Source organism: Hippopotamus amphibius, chromosome 11, assembly GCF_030028045.1.
Source record: "Hippopotamus amphibius kiboko isolate mHipAmp2 chromosome 11, mHipAmp2.hap2, whole genome shotgun sequence".
NCBI classification, from domain to species: domain Eukaryota; kingdom Metazoa; phylum Chordata; class Mammalia; order Artiodactyla; family Hippopotamidae; genus Hippopotamus; species Hippopotamus amphibius.
The window spans coordinates 38557115-38576396 of NC_080196.1; the positions used below are offsets into that span (position 1 = coordinate 38557115).

At 37.8% G+C, this 19282-nt stretch overlaps 1 protein-coding gene across 4 annotated transcripts in view; it reads left to right on the forward strand.

Moving 5' to 3' along the window:
* BTBD9 (BTB domain containing 9) overlaps positions 1-19282 on the forward strand; it is a 404849-nt gene that overhangs the window by 151973 nt on the left and 233594 nt on the right. For 2 of the 4 annotated variants that reach the window (XM_057698346.1, XM_057698345.1), the window contains exon 7: positions 15059-15196. The exons of the other annotated variants lie outside the window; for them this stretch is intronic. In XM_057698346.1, coding sequence (XP_057554329.1) covers positions 15059-15196 — 138 coding nt within the window. The remainder of the gene's footprint in view (positions 1-15058; positions 15197-19282) is intronic. 4 annotated transcript variants of the gene reach the window in all.

A 19282-nucleotide genomic window follows, 5' to 3' on the forward strand; every position in this document is an offset into this window, starting at 1 on the left:
ATTCAGTATTGTTAAGGTGTCGGTCTTCAGATTGATCAGTAGATTCAACACAATCCCAATTAAAATCCCAGCAGGACTTTTGAAGAAATTCTAAAATTCGTATGGATATGTAAAGAAGCTAGACTAATCAAAACAGCTTTGAAAAGAACAGAATTGGAGACCTAACACTACCTGATTTTAAGACTTAGTGTAGGGACTTCCCTGATGGTCTAGTGGTTAAGATTCTGTGCTCCCAATGCAGGGGACCTGGGTTTGATCCCTGGTCAGGGAACTTGATCCTGCATGCTGCAACTAAAGATCCTGCATGCCACAACAAAGATCCAGCATGCTGCAACTAAGACCCAGTGCAGCCAAATAAATAAATATTTTTAAAAGAAGACTTATTGTAAATCAAGACAGTATGATATTGGTGTAAAAATGGACAGATTAAATCTTTCAGAAGAGAAAGTCTGGAAATAGACCCACATAATTATGGACGACTTATTTTCAACAGGGTGCAAAGGCAATTCTGTGGAGAAGGGAAGGTCTTTTCAAAAAATGGTGTTGGAACAAATGGATATCCATATGCAAAAAAACCCACTTCAGTTTATACCTCGTATGATAGATAAAAATTAATTCAGGGGCTTCCCTGGTGGCACAGTGGTTCAGAATCTGCCTGCCAGTGCAGGGGACACAGGTTCGATCCATGACCGGGGAGGATCCCGCATGCCGCAGAGCAGCTAGGCCCGTATGCCACAACTGTTGAGCCTGTGTGCTGCACCTACTGAAGCCTGCGCTCCTGGAGCCCATGCTCCGCAGCAAGACAGGCCACTGCAGTGAGAGGCCTGTGCACTGCAACGAAGAGTGGCCCCCCACTTGCCACAATTAGAGAAAGCCCATGTGCAGCAACAAAGACCCAACACAGCTAATAAATAAAAAAATTTAAAAAAAATTAATTCAAAGGATCATTGATCTAAATGTAGAAACTAAAATTAGAAAACTTCTAGAAGAAATCATAACCTTTGTGATCTTGGCTCAGGCAGTTTTTTTAGATATAGCACCAAAAACATGATTTATTAAAAAAGTTTTTTTTTATGAAAATTAGACTTTACTAAATGTAAAAACTTTGGCTCCTCTAAAGACACTATTAAGACGATGGAAAGATGAGCCACAAACTGGGGGGAAATATTTTCAAATCATGTATCTGATAAAGAATTTGTATTCAGAATATATAAAGAATGCTTGTAACTCAATAACTGAAACAAACAAACAAAAAAAACCCACAAGTAAAAGGGCAAAAGATTTCAATAGATAGTTCACCAAACAAGATATGTGAAATAAGCCCATGAAAAAAGTGCTCAGTATCATTCATCATTAGGCAAGTGCAAATTAAAACCAAAATGAGATTTAAAAGACTGATCATAACACGTGCTGATGAAGATGTGAAGGAACTGTAACTCTCATACCCTCCTACTCTGCTGGTGAGAGTGTAAGTTGGTGTGCTATAATGGAAAACAGTTTGTCACTTCCTATATTGGCAGCTTTTAAAAATGTTAAACATACCAACCATATGATTCAGACATTCCACAAATAGACATTTACCCAAGAAAAAATGAAAACATATATCCATACAAAGACTTACAGATGAATGTTCACAGCAGCTTCATTTGTAGTATCAAAAACTGGAAACTACCCTAATGTTTACCAGCAGATAAATGGAGAAGTAAGTTGTGATGTATCCATGCGGTAGAGTACTATTCAGTGATAAAGAATGAACTGTTGCCACATGCAACAACATGGATGGACCTAAAAATAATTATGTTGAGTGTATTAAAAGATAAACCGAGGAGCATTGAATTTTTTAAGAGTTATTTGAGCAACCATAGTTGAACAGTGCCTAACTGGAAGTGGTTAAGAATGCTCCACCAACAGGAGCTAGGGGCATGGTTTTTCTAGAGGATACATGGAAGCAAAGCAAGGAAATTATTTGATTGGCTATAGCTTAAGTGGCCTAATTATTTGGGAAAGCCTAGTTGGCTCTTTGTTATTGGCTGTTCTTCTTAACTTTGGGGCATTAACAAGTGAAATAAGCCAAATAAAGATTAGATACTCTATGATTCCATTTATATAAAATTTTAGAAAACTCAAAATAATCTATTGTGTCAAAAAGCACTACAGTTTGGGAACAGAGGTGTGGGGGGAGAAATGGAAGGGAAGGATTACAAAGGGGCCCAAGGAAACTTTGGGGGACAGTGAGTATGTTCATTATCTTGATTATAGTGGTGGTTTCATATGTCAAATTGTTCAGATTTTACACAGTGAAAATATGCAGTTTGTTAAACCTCAGTAAAGCTGTTAAAACCACTTTCCTTTAAAAAGGGAATGGAATTATGAAGCTTAGAGTTTTTACCAACCTGAAGAAATTTTTAGGACTTCAGTGTGATTTCAGCTTGCCTGGGGTATTCCTAATGGAAACAATGAGATATACGGCTATAAAACTTACTGTTATTTCCTTCATTCCAGAAGGTGAACAGAGTGATGAGAGTGAAAGACCTAGTCAGGATTAGGGAGGTGATTTTCTAAAGCACAAAATGTAATTACTTTTATAGTTAGGTGACAAAAATGAAAGGTTTCACTAATTATTGTTATCCAGCTTTAAACTAAAAAGCCCCAACTATGAAATAATTAGTAACAAATTCCAAGGATTGGCTGAGTGTCTATATGGTATAGGAAGAAAGAGTTCTTCTTGTTTATTATGAATTCACTCGCTATTAGTTTAAAGTGCCCTGTTGTTCTTATGTTACACTATTAAATTCTTTTTTCTTTTCTCTTGGAAGGAGAAGTAAATGCGCAGCTGCAGTGTGCATAATGATGTCCAGACTAATGTTGTTACCAACCAAAAAACAAACAGCAGTGTGTTGTCAGCTTCCTGGGCAGAGATGACATAAGGGGCAGACTGGTTTTATCATTTCTTGAATCCAGCTGTTTGATGATTGCTGTGGTGTTACTGAGTTGGAAAGGAAGAAAACACAAAACTTAAATACATGGGGAAACTCAGGTAGAAATAAGATCATTTCCATTTTCTTACTGTGTAAAATTTAGATGCAGACCCTTGGAAGTTGAGTATTTTAATGAGATGTATCGGAACTATGTGTTAAAGTGTAAGCAAATATTCTCTCTCCGAAATAATTATGTTCACATTGACTCTATTAAATAGGTTGTTTCAGTAGGACTTTTAGTTGATACCTATATCGTAAGCTAGTTCGAAATGGTCCCCTAAAAATGATGAAACAAATGAGACCATGCAAAGCTATAACTCTGCGCATGGAATGCTGCAAGCCGCAATACACCAACCAACTCAGGAGGAACAATAGGAAATAAAACGGCTCTTGTAAAATCAAAGACTACATGCTAACCTCTGCTTTTTTTAAAAATTTTATTTATTTATTTATTATTTTTGGGGGGTACACCAAGTTCAATCATCTGTTTTTATACACATATCCCTGTATTCCCTCCCTCCCTCGACTCCCCCCCGCCTCAAGTCCCCCCCCAACCTCCCCGTCCCAGTCCTCTAAGGCATCTTCCATCCTTGAGTTGAACTCCCTTTCTAACCTCTACTTTTAAAGAATTAGTCTTTGCAAGTAACTGTACTTTAAAACTAAATATACATTTGTATAGTGTGAAATGGGTTCTTCGACCAAAATTAGTCTCTGAATTTACCTCCTCCAGATTATCCATAATTATAAGTGGCGATTTTCAGCCGTGAAGGTGTGTTAATAAGGAAAGGCTAAGCTGTGTTGTAAGAACAACAGCAAAATCAAAGTCTCAGTAACCTTGTATAACAAATATCTGGTTTTTGTTGATGTTACACATCTACCGTAGGTCAGATATTCAGTTTCACATAGTCTCTCCAGTACTGAGACCCATGGAAGGTCCACTATCTCATAGCTGTACCAGCTGGAACATGGGGCCTCCTTGGTCATTGCAGAAGGGGAAGGGAGAGTTGGAGAGCCACACACACTAGCCCTTTTTCAGCATAAAAGTGACATGTTCTTTCACTCACAGCACATTGCCCAGAACCAGTAATATGGCTCCACTTAACTGCATGGTACCTGGAGAACTGGGGGAAGTCCATGGATATTCAGTCATAAGTAAATGTCTTTGCTACAGAAGGATAGTAAAGTTTTTACATAACATGAGCTCCACTTTGCCTGACACCTTTGAAATAATACTTTTAATAGAAAGTTTAATGTTAAATAATTGAAATATCCAACTGGTAAAGATGCTTATAAGGTGGCCTTTTATAGGACATAAATTTTTTATGTATTCTCATTTGTTAATAAGGAAGGGGGTAGAAGAGGATCAATACATTCTTCAATTTACCGCTATTCATATAAGTGGTAAATTGCCAGTTCCCACTTTCTAAATAAACAAAATGACCTTGCTTTGGACCACAGAGTGAGATTGGTGTGTGTGTGTGTGTGTGTGTGTGTGTGTGTGTGTGTGTGTGTGTGTGTGTGTGTAGAAATACGTGGCTACAATAAAAACTCGAAACTTATTTTGAAAACAGCTAGAGTGATTTCAGGCATCTTTGATTAGGAGTTTCTCCTGTTACGGATCTCTCAATCCCAGTTTTTGCTGAGTTGTAATGTTGCTTTTCCCTGCAATAAAGTTAAACCATCAAGGAGGAAAATCTTATATCATGATAGTATTATCTTGAGCTTTAACTTAGGCTATATCCCAAGCCTTTTGAGAGGACATATCAAATATGGAAGGAATCTAAGGTAGCAGTGGCAGGGACTGTTAGAGTCTCTTTGCATTCTTGGGAGGCCAGGGAGATTACTTATATACAGACCAAAGATAATCAGTTTCAGTATCAGCACAGTCATCTGACCTATGAACTTGTTAACTCAGAGAGAAAGAACTCATTATTATTTTGCAGATAGGAAACTAATAAGTAGTAGAAAAGAGAATCCTCACAAAAGTTCCAGTTAAAAATCAACTTCTTTAACTTGAAAACAAATAATTTAATCTGCTGTTTTGAAGTGTCCCTTTTTGCTCGAGATACTAGTTGTCCATCATGTACGCTGCAAAATCTGGCACTTGAAGCTTCCGTTCTGGGACTACCGTCTGCTTAGAGTTGCTCATCTTTACTACCCCAGTACACCTTGGACATCCTCATGTCATCTTCCCTCACATGTTAGGAGAGTTCCACACCACTTATAAGCACTTGTTAAGTATCAGGCAGCAAGATTTGTTACGTACAGTTATAAAAAAGACATAATCTGTGCACTTTAAGAATTTACAGGCCAGTTAGGGGGGAGAGACAAGTAAACTGATATTACAGGATAACATTGAAGTGCTTAGGGCTTTATCCTGAATCTCCGCTCTTTTCTCTACCTATACTCTTCTTTCTCATACATGTATATGCTTCTAGCTCTCAAATTTATCCGTCTGGTCCAGGCCTCTCTATTTTGCTTCAACTATTGACTTGAAATCTCTACTTGGGTATCTCTTAGACATCTCAAACTTAACATGTCACAAATAGAGCTCTTGATTTTCACTCCTCCATTCAGTTCTTCTCCATCCCAGTAAATGGCACTATTATCCATTTATCATTTTGTCTTGGTTCCCAAGCCTAGGAGTCATCTTAGTCTTCCCCTTTTCTTCACATTTCAGCCCATTGGAGAGTCCTATTGATTTCAGCTCTAATATACATCTTGAATTTATCTACTGCAGTCATTCTGCACTGCCACCACTGCAGTTGACGCAAACATCATTTCTTACCTGGGCTGTAGTGACCTCTAACTGGTCTTCTTGTTACCTCTGCAATTAAATCTTCATGCGGTAGCCAGACAAACCTTAAAGTTAAGGAAGATTGAATTACATGGTTTGGTCCCTGCCTCTACTTCTTTATCTTCATCTCATGCCTCATTTTGCCTCCCTTAGTGAGTTTCTAACCATGATGGCCTACCTTCTTTTCCTTAAACTTGCCAAGCTCTTTCTCACCAAAGGTTGCTTGCCTTGCTTTTCTCTCTGTCTATCTGTTCTTTTTGGCTTCTTATTTGGATCTCAGCTCACATGTCACCTTCTCAGAGAGCCTTTCGTGATAACCCTATCTTTATCATATCACTTTATTTCCTTCAAAGTGATTATTATAATACCATGCCAGATAGTTTACTGAAAGACTATGACAAACTGAGCCAGGGGAATAATAAATAAAACAGCTATTTGAGAAGACATAAAAAAAGACTACAGAGGGGAGAAAAAATTTGCAACTCACATATGTGGCACAGGACTTGTATCCAGAATATACAAAAAACCCTCAAAACTCAACAATAAGAAAATAGACAACCCAATTTTTTAAAAAACACGAAAGATTTAAATAAGCACTTCATCAGAGAAGATAGCTTGATGGCAAATAAGCACATGAAAAGATGCTCAACATCATTAATCATTAAGAAAATGCAACTTAAAAGCCCCAATGAGTTAACAAAAACCACAATAAGATACCACTACACACCTTTTAAAATGATTTTTAAAACACAGCAACTAAAAAAGTTGACAATACAAAGTCCTGGAAAAGATGGGTAGCATCTGGAATTCTCATTCATCACTGGTAGGAATGCAAAATGGTATGGCCATTTTGGAAAAGAGTTTGGCAGTTCCTTATAAAGTTAAACATACATTTACATATGACACAGCCATTCCACACAAAAATCTGAATAAGAATTTTTATGCCAACTTTATTAATAATTTACAAAAACTGGGTATAACCCAGATACCCCTTCAATTGGTGAATGACCTAAATCACAGTACATCCATGTTATGGTCTATTATTTGGCAGTGAAAAAGGAACAGGTTACTGATAGAGACACAACAGCATGTATTTCGCTAAGTGAAAGAAGTGAGATTCAAAAGGCTACATACTATATGATTGCATTGATATGTCATTCTGCAGAAAGCAAAACTATGGCAGTGGAAAACAAATCAGTGGTTGCCAGGGTTAGGGATTCGGGGAAGGTTTCACTGCAAAGAGTCAGCACAAGGGCATATTTTGAGGGTGATAGAACTGTTCTGTGATTGTGATGGGAGTTTTAAATCATAGAACAGTACACCAAAAAGAGTGAATTTAACTGTCTATTAACTTTAAAATAAACTTAAAAAACAAAAAGATCATGGATATTACTCTGTAAGGTTTGGGTAAACCTTGATTTTGCTTTTTTTGTTTCATCATGCTGGTTCTTATACTACCAGGCCAACAAAATTCAGTTTTTATCTTCTTTCCAGAAAAGTGGTATCTGGTTCCAGGAAGTGTTGGTTTCCCTCAGGCAACTGTATGACAATGATATTCATTGAGCTGGTAATGCTGTATTGATCTCATTTTTTATTAGCTTTTGTTAAATGAATGAAGTTTTTATTTTCTTATCATGAATTTGCATTATTATTTCAAGGATTTAATTTTATAGAAATGATGCTTTTTAAAACTATTTGTGGAAAGATATTTTTTAAACTTATATTTTTCTATGAGTGGGATGACTTTCAGTGCTTTATGACCCAGCATTCCATGTGTGAACTGTAAAATTTTTAACGTCAAAAATAATTAGACTAAGAAGGTACATAATATGGTGTTTCCCCCAAGTTTTAATACTCTGTGCTCATCTCTAATAAGACAGCTCTGTCCACCAGAGGATATGAACATTGAGTTAACATTTATCAGACAGTGTTTTGTACGCTAACTTCATTATATTTTGTCACAATCCATTGTGTAAATGTTAGGTTAATTATTTGAAACCCAGACCTACTTGCTTGAAGAATTTCCATTTTGAAGTACATTGGAGTCATTAGTCACTGCACCTTTTGATCTCCTTTGAAAACTTCCCAGTAATAATTTTTCTATTATCTCCCTCAACAAAGGGAAACCACTTTTTGTCCTGCTGATGCATGACCTGGTATGTATAGCTGTTTCATGAGTCTGTAGAATACAGGGCTGAATTTGGAATGCATCCTCAACATTCCTGCACCATTTGAAACTTATCCCATTTTCTGGTGTCTTCTCTTTCCAAAAAGCAACTTGATTTATTTATGTAAGAGTTACTGCAGTTGTAGCATTTTAATTTCCTCTATCATCTTCTCTCTCCATTTGGGATGATATGCAATATGCAGGGGGACATTTGATGTTCCAGTGGATATCATCAGAGAATGCTGAAGAGCTACGTAGCGAATATTCTTCATACAGAATCTATTCAGTCATCAGGCTGTCCTCAATCACAGGGTGGTACCGTAGCTACATCCTCATCAACATCATAGCATTTCTTTTAAAACTTGTCATTTAAAAACCATAAAACCAAATATTTAAAAGCACTCTGGATGTTTACTTTGCTGAGCCTTACTGTTGATTTTGTTGTTTTATGTAATGCTGTAGAGGAGTCCATTGTTAATCACGTTCTAACCCTATAAAATATGTAACAAGCTGCTGAACAGAATGATGACAGCAGACAGAGAAGAGAGTTTCATTTGAATTCATGCAAATGTAGAGGTTTCCCAGAAAGCCATTTTTAAAGTATGAGCCACATTTTGAAAATAAAACAAAGAATAACGCCTTGGAGTAGAAATCTGTAATGAAGCCCATAATAGCTGAAAGAGTACAATAAATTCTGCTGAGAGAGCTTTCCATTTTCTGTTCCTTTTCAAATTCTAATATTAAACTCTATTAGCAGTCAGTATAAAATAATGAGACATGAAGCCCTGCTGGTGTAAAACTATTACTAATCTGTTACTTTGCATAAATTTTCACTCAAATGATTGTCTGTGGTCTTCTTATGAAGGACCTGTTATACGCTTTCCAGCTAAACAGATGAGAACTATTAACCATCTCCTTTGAATGAATGGTGTTGGAATTTGCAGGCATTGCACTTTTTACAGGTTGGGAAAAGAAAGGGATTACAGGCAAGGAACACAAAGGTATTTACTCCAATCAGAGATCAATGTTCTTATGTGAATATGTTAATTGAAGTCCTTTTCATTAGTTTTAGTGCCACATTAGGAAAAGCAGAAAGACATTTTTACTCTTATTTTAAAGATCTATATATTCTCAAGTGTTCACCTTCCTGTAGCTAGGTCATACTTTTACTTTTAATAATTACAACAAGAAATTTATCATTGCCTCTCCCACAAACTGATTTTACTCTTGTGTTTCCTATTTCAGTTCATGTTGTTTCTTGGTCACACAAACTTATAATTTAAGTGAGCTTTGACTCTTTTTCTCTTACTTCATATGTTTAAGCAGTCACCAAGTTCTTTTGATTCATCTTTCATAATTTCTCTCATATCTGTCTCTTTTTCATTCCCATTGCCAGCATCTTAGTGCAGGCCATTATGGACTCATGCCTAAATTATTACATCTTTAATTGGTTTCCCAACCTCTAGTTAATTCCCTTCCAATTCATCCTGCATGTTATCACTAGATTTATCTTATTAGAACATAGCTTTTCTTACACTTACAAATTTGAAAGTTTGGAAGTGATTGTAAAAATAATTGAAATCACTAGTGTCATTAAGCGACGGCATAGTATAATGGCATATTGGCCTTGGAATGAAACAGATGGGTTGGAATCTCAGATTAATCCTTTAGTGGTGGTATGACCTTAGGGACTGAGTTACTTGACTTTTTGGGTCCCAGGGTCTTCAAGTAAAAACAGCAAAAATTGGGACTTCCTTGGCAGTCCCGTGGTTAAGACTTCTCCTTACAATGCAGGGGTGCGGGTTCGATCCCTGGTCGGGGAGCTAAGCCTCACAGCCAAAAAACCGGAAACATAGAAGCAGTATTGTAACAAATTCAATAAAGACTTTAAAAATGGTCCACATCAAAAACAATTCTTAAAAAAAAATAGCAAAGATAATATCCCAGTTATTGGTATTGTATATGAAGTGCCTAGCTTAGTGGGCTCAATTAGTGATGGTTATTATTAGTAGTAGTGCTGTTGTTGTTATCTTTAGGACAGAATGGAGAAAGGGAATAGAGATTAAAAGATGGGAAAAAATAAAAATAAAAAATAAAAGATAGAACCAGGAGTGATGCCCCCAGTTAGAAAGTATAAAGGGAAAATAGCCCTCTACATTGGCAGATGCTTCTGAAAGGATGAAAAATTTTTAAAAATTTGTATTTCTTATAATGTTTACATTTAATATATATATTAAATGTATATATATACACATTTAATGTTCCTTAAATAGACTACAGAATGTAAATTTTCAGATGCATGAACTAAGACTTTACAAAACCAAGGATCAAAGACCATTGCTTTTAGTGATTAAAAGTTTAATGCTGACTTTCCAGATTGCAGTTTCACATAGAGCAATCGGTGCCAAATGGGAATGAAAAAAGAGATAGATGTAAGAGAAATTATCGAAGATGAATCAGGAGGACTTTGCAACCAAAGTCGGGAGTAAATTGTGGTAGAAAAGTGGAGAGAGTGTGGTAGACCTTTTATCCAATGAGTTTAGGGTGAAAAGAAGGAATGAAATAGGGCACTAGCTGTAGTATCCCTCGAAACAGGGATAAGGAACAGATTTTCCACTGCAGGCTGGTGACATAAAGTATTAAGAAGACAGAAAGGAACCAATGTTGAGGATAAGTGTGGAAGCAAGGACCTCCATGAGTTGGAAAGACTAATCATACGTTGAATTTAATTTTTGTTAATTTGATTAATATGTGTCTTGGTGTGTTTCTCCTAGGGTTAATCCTGTATGAGACTCTCTGTGGTTCCTGGACTTGGGAGACTATTTCTTTTCCCATGTGAGGGAAGTTTTCCACTATAAACTCTTCAAATATTTTCTCAGCCCCCTTTTTTTTTTCTCTTCTTCTTCTGGGACCCCTATAATTTGAATGTTAGTGCATTTAGTGTTGTCCCAGAGGTCTCTGAGACTCTCCTCAATTCTTTTCATTCTTTTTTCTTTATTCTCTTCCTTGGCATTTATTTCCATTTCTATGCTCCATCTCACTTATTTGTTCTTCTGCCTCGGTTATTCTGTTATTGATACTTTTCAGTGTATTTTTCATTCCAGTTATTGTGTTGTTCACCTCTGTCTGTTCTTTACATCTGCTAGATCTTTGTTAAACTTTTCTTGTATTTTCTCGATTCTATTTCTGAGATTCTGGATCATCTTTACTATCATTATTCTGAATTCTTTTTCAGCTAGGTTGCCTATTTCCTCTTCATTTATTTGGTCTTGTATGTTTTTACCTTGTTCCTTTGTCTGTGACATTTTTTTGTTTTTTGGATGGGCAGGATTGTGTTCCTATCTCACTGGTTGGCCTGAGGCTTCAAGCACTGGAATTTGTAGGCTGGTCTTTCGGGGTTCCTCCAGTCTCCTTGGGCCTCGAGGTCCCCCACTAGCAACTGGCAACTGATCTAGTTGTGAGACGATGCAGACTCCACCAAGACTAATGATACTGTTTTTTACATGACATTTGGGCTACTCTTGGGCATTGTTGTCTTTAGCTGTGGTCATCCTCCTTGTATCATACAATTGGAGCTTGCCGCTTCTTTTGCCTCTCTTCTGCAACTCTTGATCGTTATAATCTTTGAGGAATCTCACAGTGTTTGCCATTTTCAAAGATGCTTGAGATATATATTTAAGGCCAGTGGGAGCTAAAAGAAATGGTGGCAGTCATTAGATGAGAGAAGCACTGGGCTAGGGCCACAATGACTAGAAACGAACATCTGCCTTCACAGAGCTTACACTTAAGTAAGCACAGTATATTCACACAAGACATTCATTCATTCAGCAAATATTTGTTAAACGTATGTTTATAATGCACTGTGTGCCAACTTCTGTGGTGGTAATGAGGATAAAAGGGAATGAGACATAGACTTTTTCCTCAAATTACTTATAGTGTATAGATATGTATTAACTCCATTTTGTAACAAATTCCATTGGTATGGTACAAAGCAGTGATAGTTTAGAGTAATCAGGTATCTACATGTGGTTAGAGAATCAGAAAAGAAGTCATTTATCGTTTGTTTAAGCTGGATCTTGAAAGGGTAGGTAGGCTTTCAATACACGAAATGAGGGGATCAGTGAAACTTGAGTGAGATATTAACAAAAATAAATGATCAAAGCAGGGAAACCATTTGCAAGGCCCAAGTGTTATTAGAGAATCAGTGATAGATGAAGCTCCAGAGATCACCTAGTTTAGTTCTCAATCTTGAGTGTACATCAGAATCACCTGGAGAGCTTGTTAAAGTGCAGATTCCCAGGCACTTCCCCCTTTTGAGTCCTGAAGCCTAGAGAGTGGTCAAGAAAGCATTGTTTCCTGAATTCCTATTATTTTCTGTTTAATAAGCATATCTGGTTGTTATAAATCTGTCTGTCTTTGAAGTACGCTTAGAGAAACACCGACCAGGTCCTAAACATTCAATCAGTGCTTAAACTCCTTTCTAAGCATCTCTGCTAAGTGGTTGTCTTCCCTTTGTATGAACTGAGACTCTGTCTTCTGAGGCTGCCTATTCTGTCTTTGAATAGCTATGCTAAGAAAGTTCTTCCTTTTATTGAGCTTAAAATTTCTCTATTCTCTTTTGATTTTAGCTCTTCCCACTTGCGGCCACAGAAAACAGTAATAGGTCTTTTCCCAAGTGAGAGCCCTTGAAGTATTAGAAGACCTCTCTTCTGTAGGCTGAACACATCCAGGTCCTTACTGGTTTGGTTTTAAGTCCTTTCTCTGTCCTGGATGCTTGCCTCTGAATGCATTCCACTTTTTCTGTGACCTTTGTAAAGTGTTGCGCCCAGAACTAAACATTATTACTGCATGGTCTCTGAGTTGTGAGTGAATAGTACCCAGATGAGCCATGTGGTTTTATCAATTATTTCCTCATATGGTCCTCATAAATATTGTAGTGGAAACATGGGGACAAAGGGTTGATTGGAATAACCTTTATTAAGAGATTATGTACCGCCAAGAAAAGAAAGGGACTGGAACTGGCTTCTGTGCTTGGTAGTTGTCAGCTACTAAATTTGAAGATGTAATAGAATGAGGGAGAATACTGTTCTTGTCCCTTTTATTCCCCCCTGATTCATTTCACTCTCCACCTTGGCTTATAAAAATATGCATCCCTTACCTCCTTCCCTCTTACATCTTTCTTTCTCCTCTTCCCTTCTTTCTTTTTTAGTCTTTCCTTATGTGTTAAGAATTTTGCATATGTCAGGTTAGAGAGTTTATCTGGGCTTTCATCTCCTTCCAGGTACTTTCAGGTAGGGCAAAGTGTAATATAGTCCTGGAGAATCTGGGTGGCAGAGGAGGGGCTTCGGCCAAGGGACAGAGCAAAGTGAGCCATTTCCGTCCCTGGTCTTCCTCCTTTGTGGCCCTTGACACTCTCTGATTGATATAGAATGTTCTTAGGCTTGGGCTCTGGGGTTAAGTTAACCAGAGCTGAAGCTGAACAAGCTGAATTTAAATCATAAATCACCTTTGGAGAGTTACGTAAATGTGTGTCTCTAGGTCTGTTTTAAAGCTTTTGAACCAGGACCAAAAAATGTTCATGTATCTTCCTGCCGGTTTCATTCTCCTGTGGCTGCAGTTTCAACTTGATTTTTTAGACCCCAGCAACTTCTTTGAATTTACCCCCAGAAATACTAATGAATTGTTTCAAGGTAGGGTGTTTTTCTAATATGGTAAACTATATCATATAGCCCTGTTCTAATAAAGAGGCTGGTGGGTAGAGTAAAGGGGGGGCAGGGATAGTATTTTCTCTTTTTTCTGAGGAAGCCCTATAATAATTTTTCTTATTTTGTAATCTTAATTATTCAGAAGAGATGTCTATTAATTAGCTCCTTTGTGTTACAGTTCAGTGTGACTGGACAAGATCCATACTCTAACATCCTTGAACTTTTCCACTTTCTTGCCATTTAACAACATACAAAATTTGTTGATGACTATTAGAGCTCTTATTTCTTCTGCTGATATTTTTCTTCTAGAATAAGGATGCTAGTGGGCTTTACATGAACCCAATCACAGTTGCCAAATATTACTAGCATTTTAGTTTCCTTTTGACTTTGCTGAATTATTCGTAACGTCTTTTGTTTGTTGCTTGTTATACCAGGTGATTGAAAAGTCCCTTGAATCTCTTCCTATCTTTCTGATCCCCAAATTGACAGCTGAATTGTAACATATTGCTATATACATTGACCCAAATTCCTTGCCTCTAATTGATGGGTCATGCATACTTCCATTAACAAAGCAGCAGGATTTTCCTGAGTCTTCACTCTACTCCACCATTTCGTCTCAGTACTAGTCAGCTTTCATAGAGCTTGATATATTTTCATTTACTTAAAAAAGAAAAAAAAAAACCTGTAGTTAAGTACTCTTGGCAAAAATCCGAGCAATGACAATTCTTTCAATGAGCTGTAAAATTGCCATTAATTAAGAAGAAAAATATGAATTATATGGGGAAGAGTTATTGTTGTTGATTTTTTTTTTTTAAACTAAGGGTTTTTTTTAAGGATCATTCAGGCTTTCTAACTGGCTGGGTGTTCAGGAAGTTGGCCATCCCTAGTTTAATTTGCCTAGATTTATGTGCAGGATTTGACCTAGAACTTTTTAGCAGATGTTGGAGAGATTGATTCCACCCTACCTAGCATTTTAATGTGGTATAGTGAACTTTTGCTTTGGCATCAAACAGACCTGGGTTCAAATTCAACTGTATGACTTTGAGTAAGCTACTTCTCTAAGCCTCAATTTCCTTATCTATAAAATAAAATGGAAAATACTAGACCCTACTGCATAGAGTCCAGGATTAATTGAAATCACAAAGGTAAAGATGTGCTCAGTGCCTGGCATACATTTGGCACTCATTGTATACAGGTATCAGAGGTGAGCAAGAGTGGTCCACAAACAGAGTCCACCTCACTGTTTGCTGGGAGACAGATGCTAAACACAAATTCTCATAAGAGCAGTTGTTTACTGTTGACTTCCTAAATGACATGTGTGAAGTACTGGGTGCATTTAAAGATGCTGCTTTTCTGTGGTCAGTCTCTGGTGAAGGGTCACACTGACTGAATGTGCTATGTCTTCTGCTAGGCAGAAGATGCCCAGTTTACCTGAGCCACATGGGTGGAGTCCTCACTGCTCAGGTGTCTTACTTTTCATTTTGCACTGGTGTTTTACCCTTGGCTTCAGTGAGAACTTTCCTGGGAGGACCAGCAAGGCCTCTGTCAGGTAGGAGAGGAATTGTATTACTGACATTTAATTTACTCTTTCAACTACCACCTAGATTGTGTGCTTCTAGAACAGAGTTTTCCAATTTCTTTTTCTCTTCAGCAATGCTTGGCATGATGTTCCATATATACATTCTCAATAAATTTTATTAGCCAAGAGAAAACTGCATGGTCTTTTGTCCCTCCTAACATACCCATCTTGCCAGATTATGTGATAACCATGTCAATACAAATATCTTCTGGAATTGTAAATTCCATATATTCATTTCAAGATCTGTTGATGATATGATTTATTTCAATATGTAGTCAGACAGTTTGCTTTTTCTATTTGAGTGTCTGTATTTAAAGAAGAAACTTTGATGATGCAGATAACCCCAAAAGAAGATTTTTAAAAATATCTATTTTAAGAAAGTTTTGTTTTAATAGATAGAATCTCCAATATGCTTTGAATGTATAATACTTTAGAGTAATCAAACGATAATCCTAGAGGGAATGACCAGGAGGAGGGCCTTGCTGGATCACACTAGCTCACATCTTACTGTTAAGTTATTTCCTGGTAAACTTCAACTTCCTCCAGCCTTTCATTAGACTCTTCAGCTTGACTGCTGATCACATATGGGGGCAATCAAAAGAAAAGGAGTTAGGACCAAAGAATCCTATTTAAGTTTTTTCACCTATGGATCATTTAAGAAAGTAATAACCTGCAGATATTATTGTATCAGTCAGGATAGGCAGGGTTATACTGTAGTAACAACTCCAAATTCTTACTGGCTGATTTCTCATTCATACAACAGATTTAATGAGAGTTGGCGGGGGGCTTTGCTCATTGTAGCCACTCAGGGACCCAGCTAGCAGAGACTCCATCTCGATACGTGATTTCATGATCACAGAGGCAGGGGAAAGAGAGTTCTTAGGGTCTCACTCGAGCAGTTAAATCTTCCAGCTCAGACATGACTTCCACTCACAATTCACATGGCCTCACCCAGCTACAGAAGAATAGGAAATTCAGTCTTCCATATGCTCAGAGGGGGAGGAGAACTGAATACAGAGATCAGTGAGTAGAAATAATGACCACAGCACAAATAAATTAATGTCTTCTTTTAGTTAATGAAAAATTACCTTTTGTGTGTTTGTTAGGATTGAGAGGTTAGCCTTTAGCATGGTATTTGACAGGCCAGACTGTTTCCATAAAGCCATTTTAACATTTAAATTGTGACATACACATAATATGAAATCTAGAGGTAATAGCAGGAGTTAACACTAACATAACACTTACTCTGTATCAGGCCCTTTTATACCATTTCACATATTTTAGTTCATTTAATCCTCAGAACAGTCCTATGAAAAAGGTACTATTTTTCTACCCATTTTATAGACATTTAATCTGAAGCAGAGAGGTTAAGTAAGAAGCCCCAAGTTGCATGACTTGTAAGTAACAATGCCAGGATTTTAACTTGGATAATCTGGTTCCAGAATCCAAGCTTTTAACCCCTAAGCATTTTGATGCTTTAAAATGTTCACATTAGACCATTTTCCTCAGAAAATCGCTTTCTTAAATAATTGTTCTCTATGCCATAATGGAAACTTCCAAGGTTAGAAGAGGAGAATCAAGACAGGCACTGGGGGTTGGACTAGGTGACCAAGAAATTTCCTTCTAGCCCTAGGTTCTGTATGATTCTGGAGTGAGCTCAACAAGTACTTATTGAGTGTGTTGGGTAGTATGCTAGGCTCTGGGGATTTACTGTAGCAACTAGGACAGACATGGTCCCTATTCTCACAGAGATTTTGTTCCTGTGGAGTTAATAGGAAAGCACAAAAAGTCTAATGGCGACATCTTCTAAGAGGGTTGGAGAAGGCTCCTTGTGTTTGGAGCTGAGGCCAACGAGGAGTGGGAAGAGGCCATTAGTGCTGAGGATCAGGTGGCTGTGGGAGGAACTGGGAAAAGTTGGCTATGGGCAGAGCATGGACCAGAGGCAGGGGCAGCACATGGATGCAGGCCTGCAGACGTAGGAAACCATTAAGCGAGGAATTGACCAGATTTGTATATTTAAAAACCACTTTTGGCAGAGGTACTGACTGGATTAGATGAGAACAGCAGTGTATCAGGGAGCCTGATAAGGAGACTGTAATAATAATTTTCGTCTAACTAACTAGAGATGCTAGTTAGGGGACTACGGTGGTAGCAGCAGGGGTGGGAAATGTAAATAGATTTGAGAGATTAAGAAGGAAGTTGATTTCAGACTTGGTAATTAATTGGTTGTCTGTGTGGGAGTCTGGGGGATGGGGGAATAGGAGAGGGGGGAAGAGAGAGAGAGATTAAGGCCAGTTTCCTGATTTCTGGTTTGGGCAGCTGAGCGCTTGCTGTTCTCTACAGTGAGAGAGAATGGTGGAGTAGCCTTTGGAGGGGAAGATGAGGAAGAAGCATTTTGAACCCCTGTAGTGGGAATAAGAGTGTCAATGCCAAGATGAGGGAGACAGTGACAGGGTGTACATCAGGAAATGAATGTGCAGACATGGGCCAGAAACAAAAGTGAACAGCTGGGCAGTGACACATCTCTAGGTCTTGAGCCATGCAAAGGCTGAGCCAGGGAAAAACACATTCTCACCCCTTCACATAGAGGCAAGACCAACTTAGTCTAATCTAAAGTGTTTTATAAATTTACTTCTCTGTTCATAGAGGACATTTGTCTGTAATATCAGGGTTTTAGTCTCTTGGTATTCCTCACAGAGGCTTGAATCTATTTTTCTCTGATTAAGTCAGTATAGAAGTGTTGTCCAGTCTTGTTTGGGAAATTGTTTATGTAGCCCTTTGTGTCACAAGGTCCTATCACCACAATCCATTTGCCTGCTAGGTAAATATTTGCTTGACATACAAAGCAGAAATCAGGATGATTTTATCTGGCTTGAGCTCCTTGCAATGTTCAAAAAAACAGCCTTGCTACTTTTCCACATCTTAAGGGAGACTGTTCTGTGTTACTCCCTCCAACTTTCCTTCTTTGTAGGAAAGGGGCGTCTGTTGCTGAGTAGAGCAGACAGGATGAAAATTCTGACAGCATATTAACATGGGTATCTTTTTCCTCTCTAGGTACTCAGTTTTTTATTTTATACATACAGCAAGACTTTGTTATTATATGAGTTCAAGTCTATTACGGACTAAATCCTGTCCCCGCAGAAGAATAGTTGAGTCTAACGAAAAAACCTGCTCTCCAACGCCAGCATTATGAAAATGCCATGATTTTATAATATGTATTTCTATACATTCTAGTACTAAGAAGCCATTCTTTCTTGCCATGATTTTGCTTGGGCCCTTAAAATAGGAACTTTTGCCTTCTCTGAGGAATTTTATAGATGAAAGCTTCATGCTTAAGAGAGTGACTGTCTGAATTATCTCTTAGCTGTGAAATTTTGGGCTGTGTAACTGTATGACTAACTTTGTGCCATGTGTAAAATTGGACTGTTGATAACATCTACTTCATGGGTTGTTGTCAAGAACAGTGAGGCAATGTATGGAAAGCACTGAATGAATTCTGGCATACAGTAAAAACTCAATCAGTGTTAGCTATTGTTTTCTTCCCTGTATCCCCCAGGACGGAGGTGATAGGTTTTCCTCTCTGTAAATCTCTACAGCATCTAAGATAGGATTCTCTGTTTATAAACCTCTAGCAACCTCATTTCCCCCTAAAAAAATTTGTGGGAATTAGTATAGAAATGGGGAGGGGCTGGGTACATCCAAGGGAACCATTAGCACCCAAGAAAAATGGAAACCAGCCTCTAACCTGACCCCTTTATAAGTGTGAATGGTGCCACAGCACTTTGGGCCTGGGGTCGGGTCACCCAGCATTCCACGCTCCCCTGGAGGTTTCTCTCTTTAGCGTTAGCTCTGAGTTCTTTAGCATATTGGTGTTTACCCTTGGGGTTATAATTCTCTTTATTGCCTTCATAGGCAGTCACTAAGCTTCTCCACTTCTCCACAGGGTGTTTCTGGGAATTATATAATAAAAAGGATTATAGGTTTCTATAGGAAAAATGTAAATGTAAATTACTTTGCTAACTTAGACCAGGATCAAAAGAAATTCTAGATTTGGCC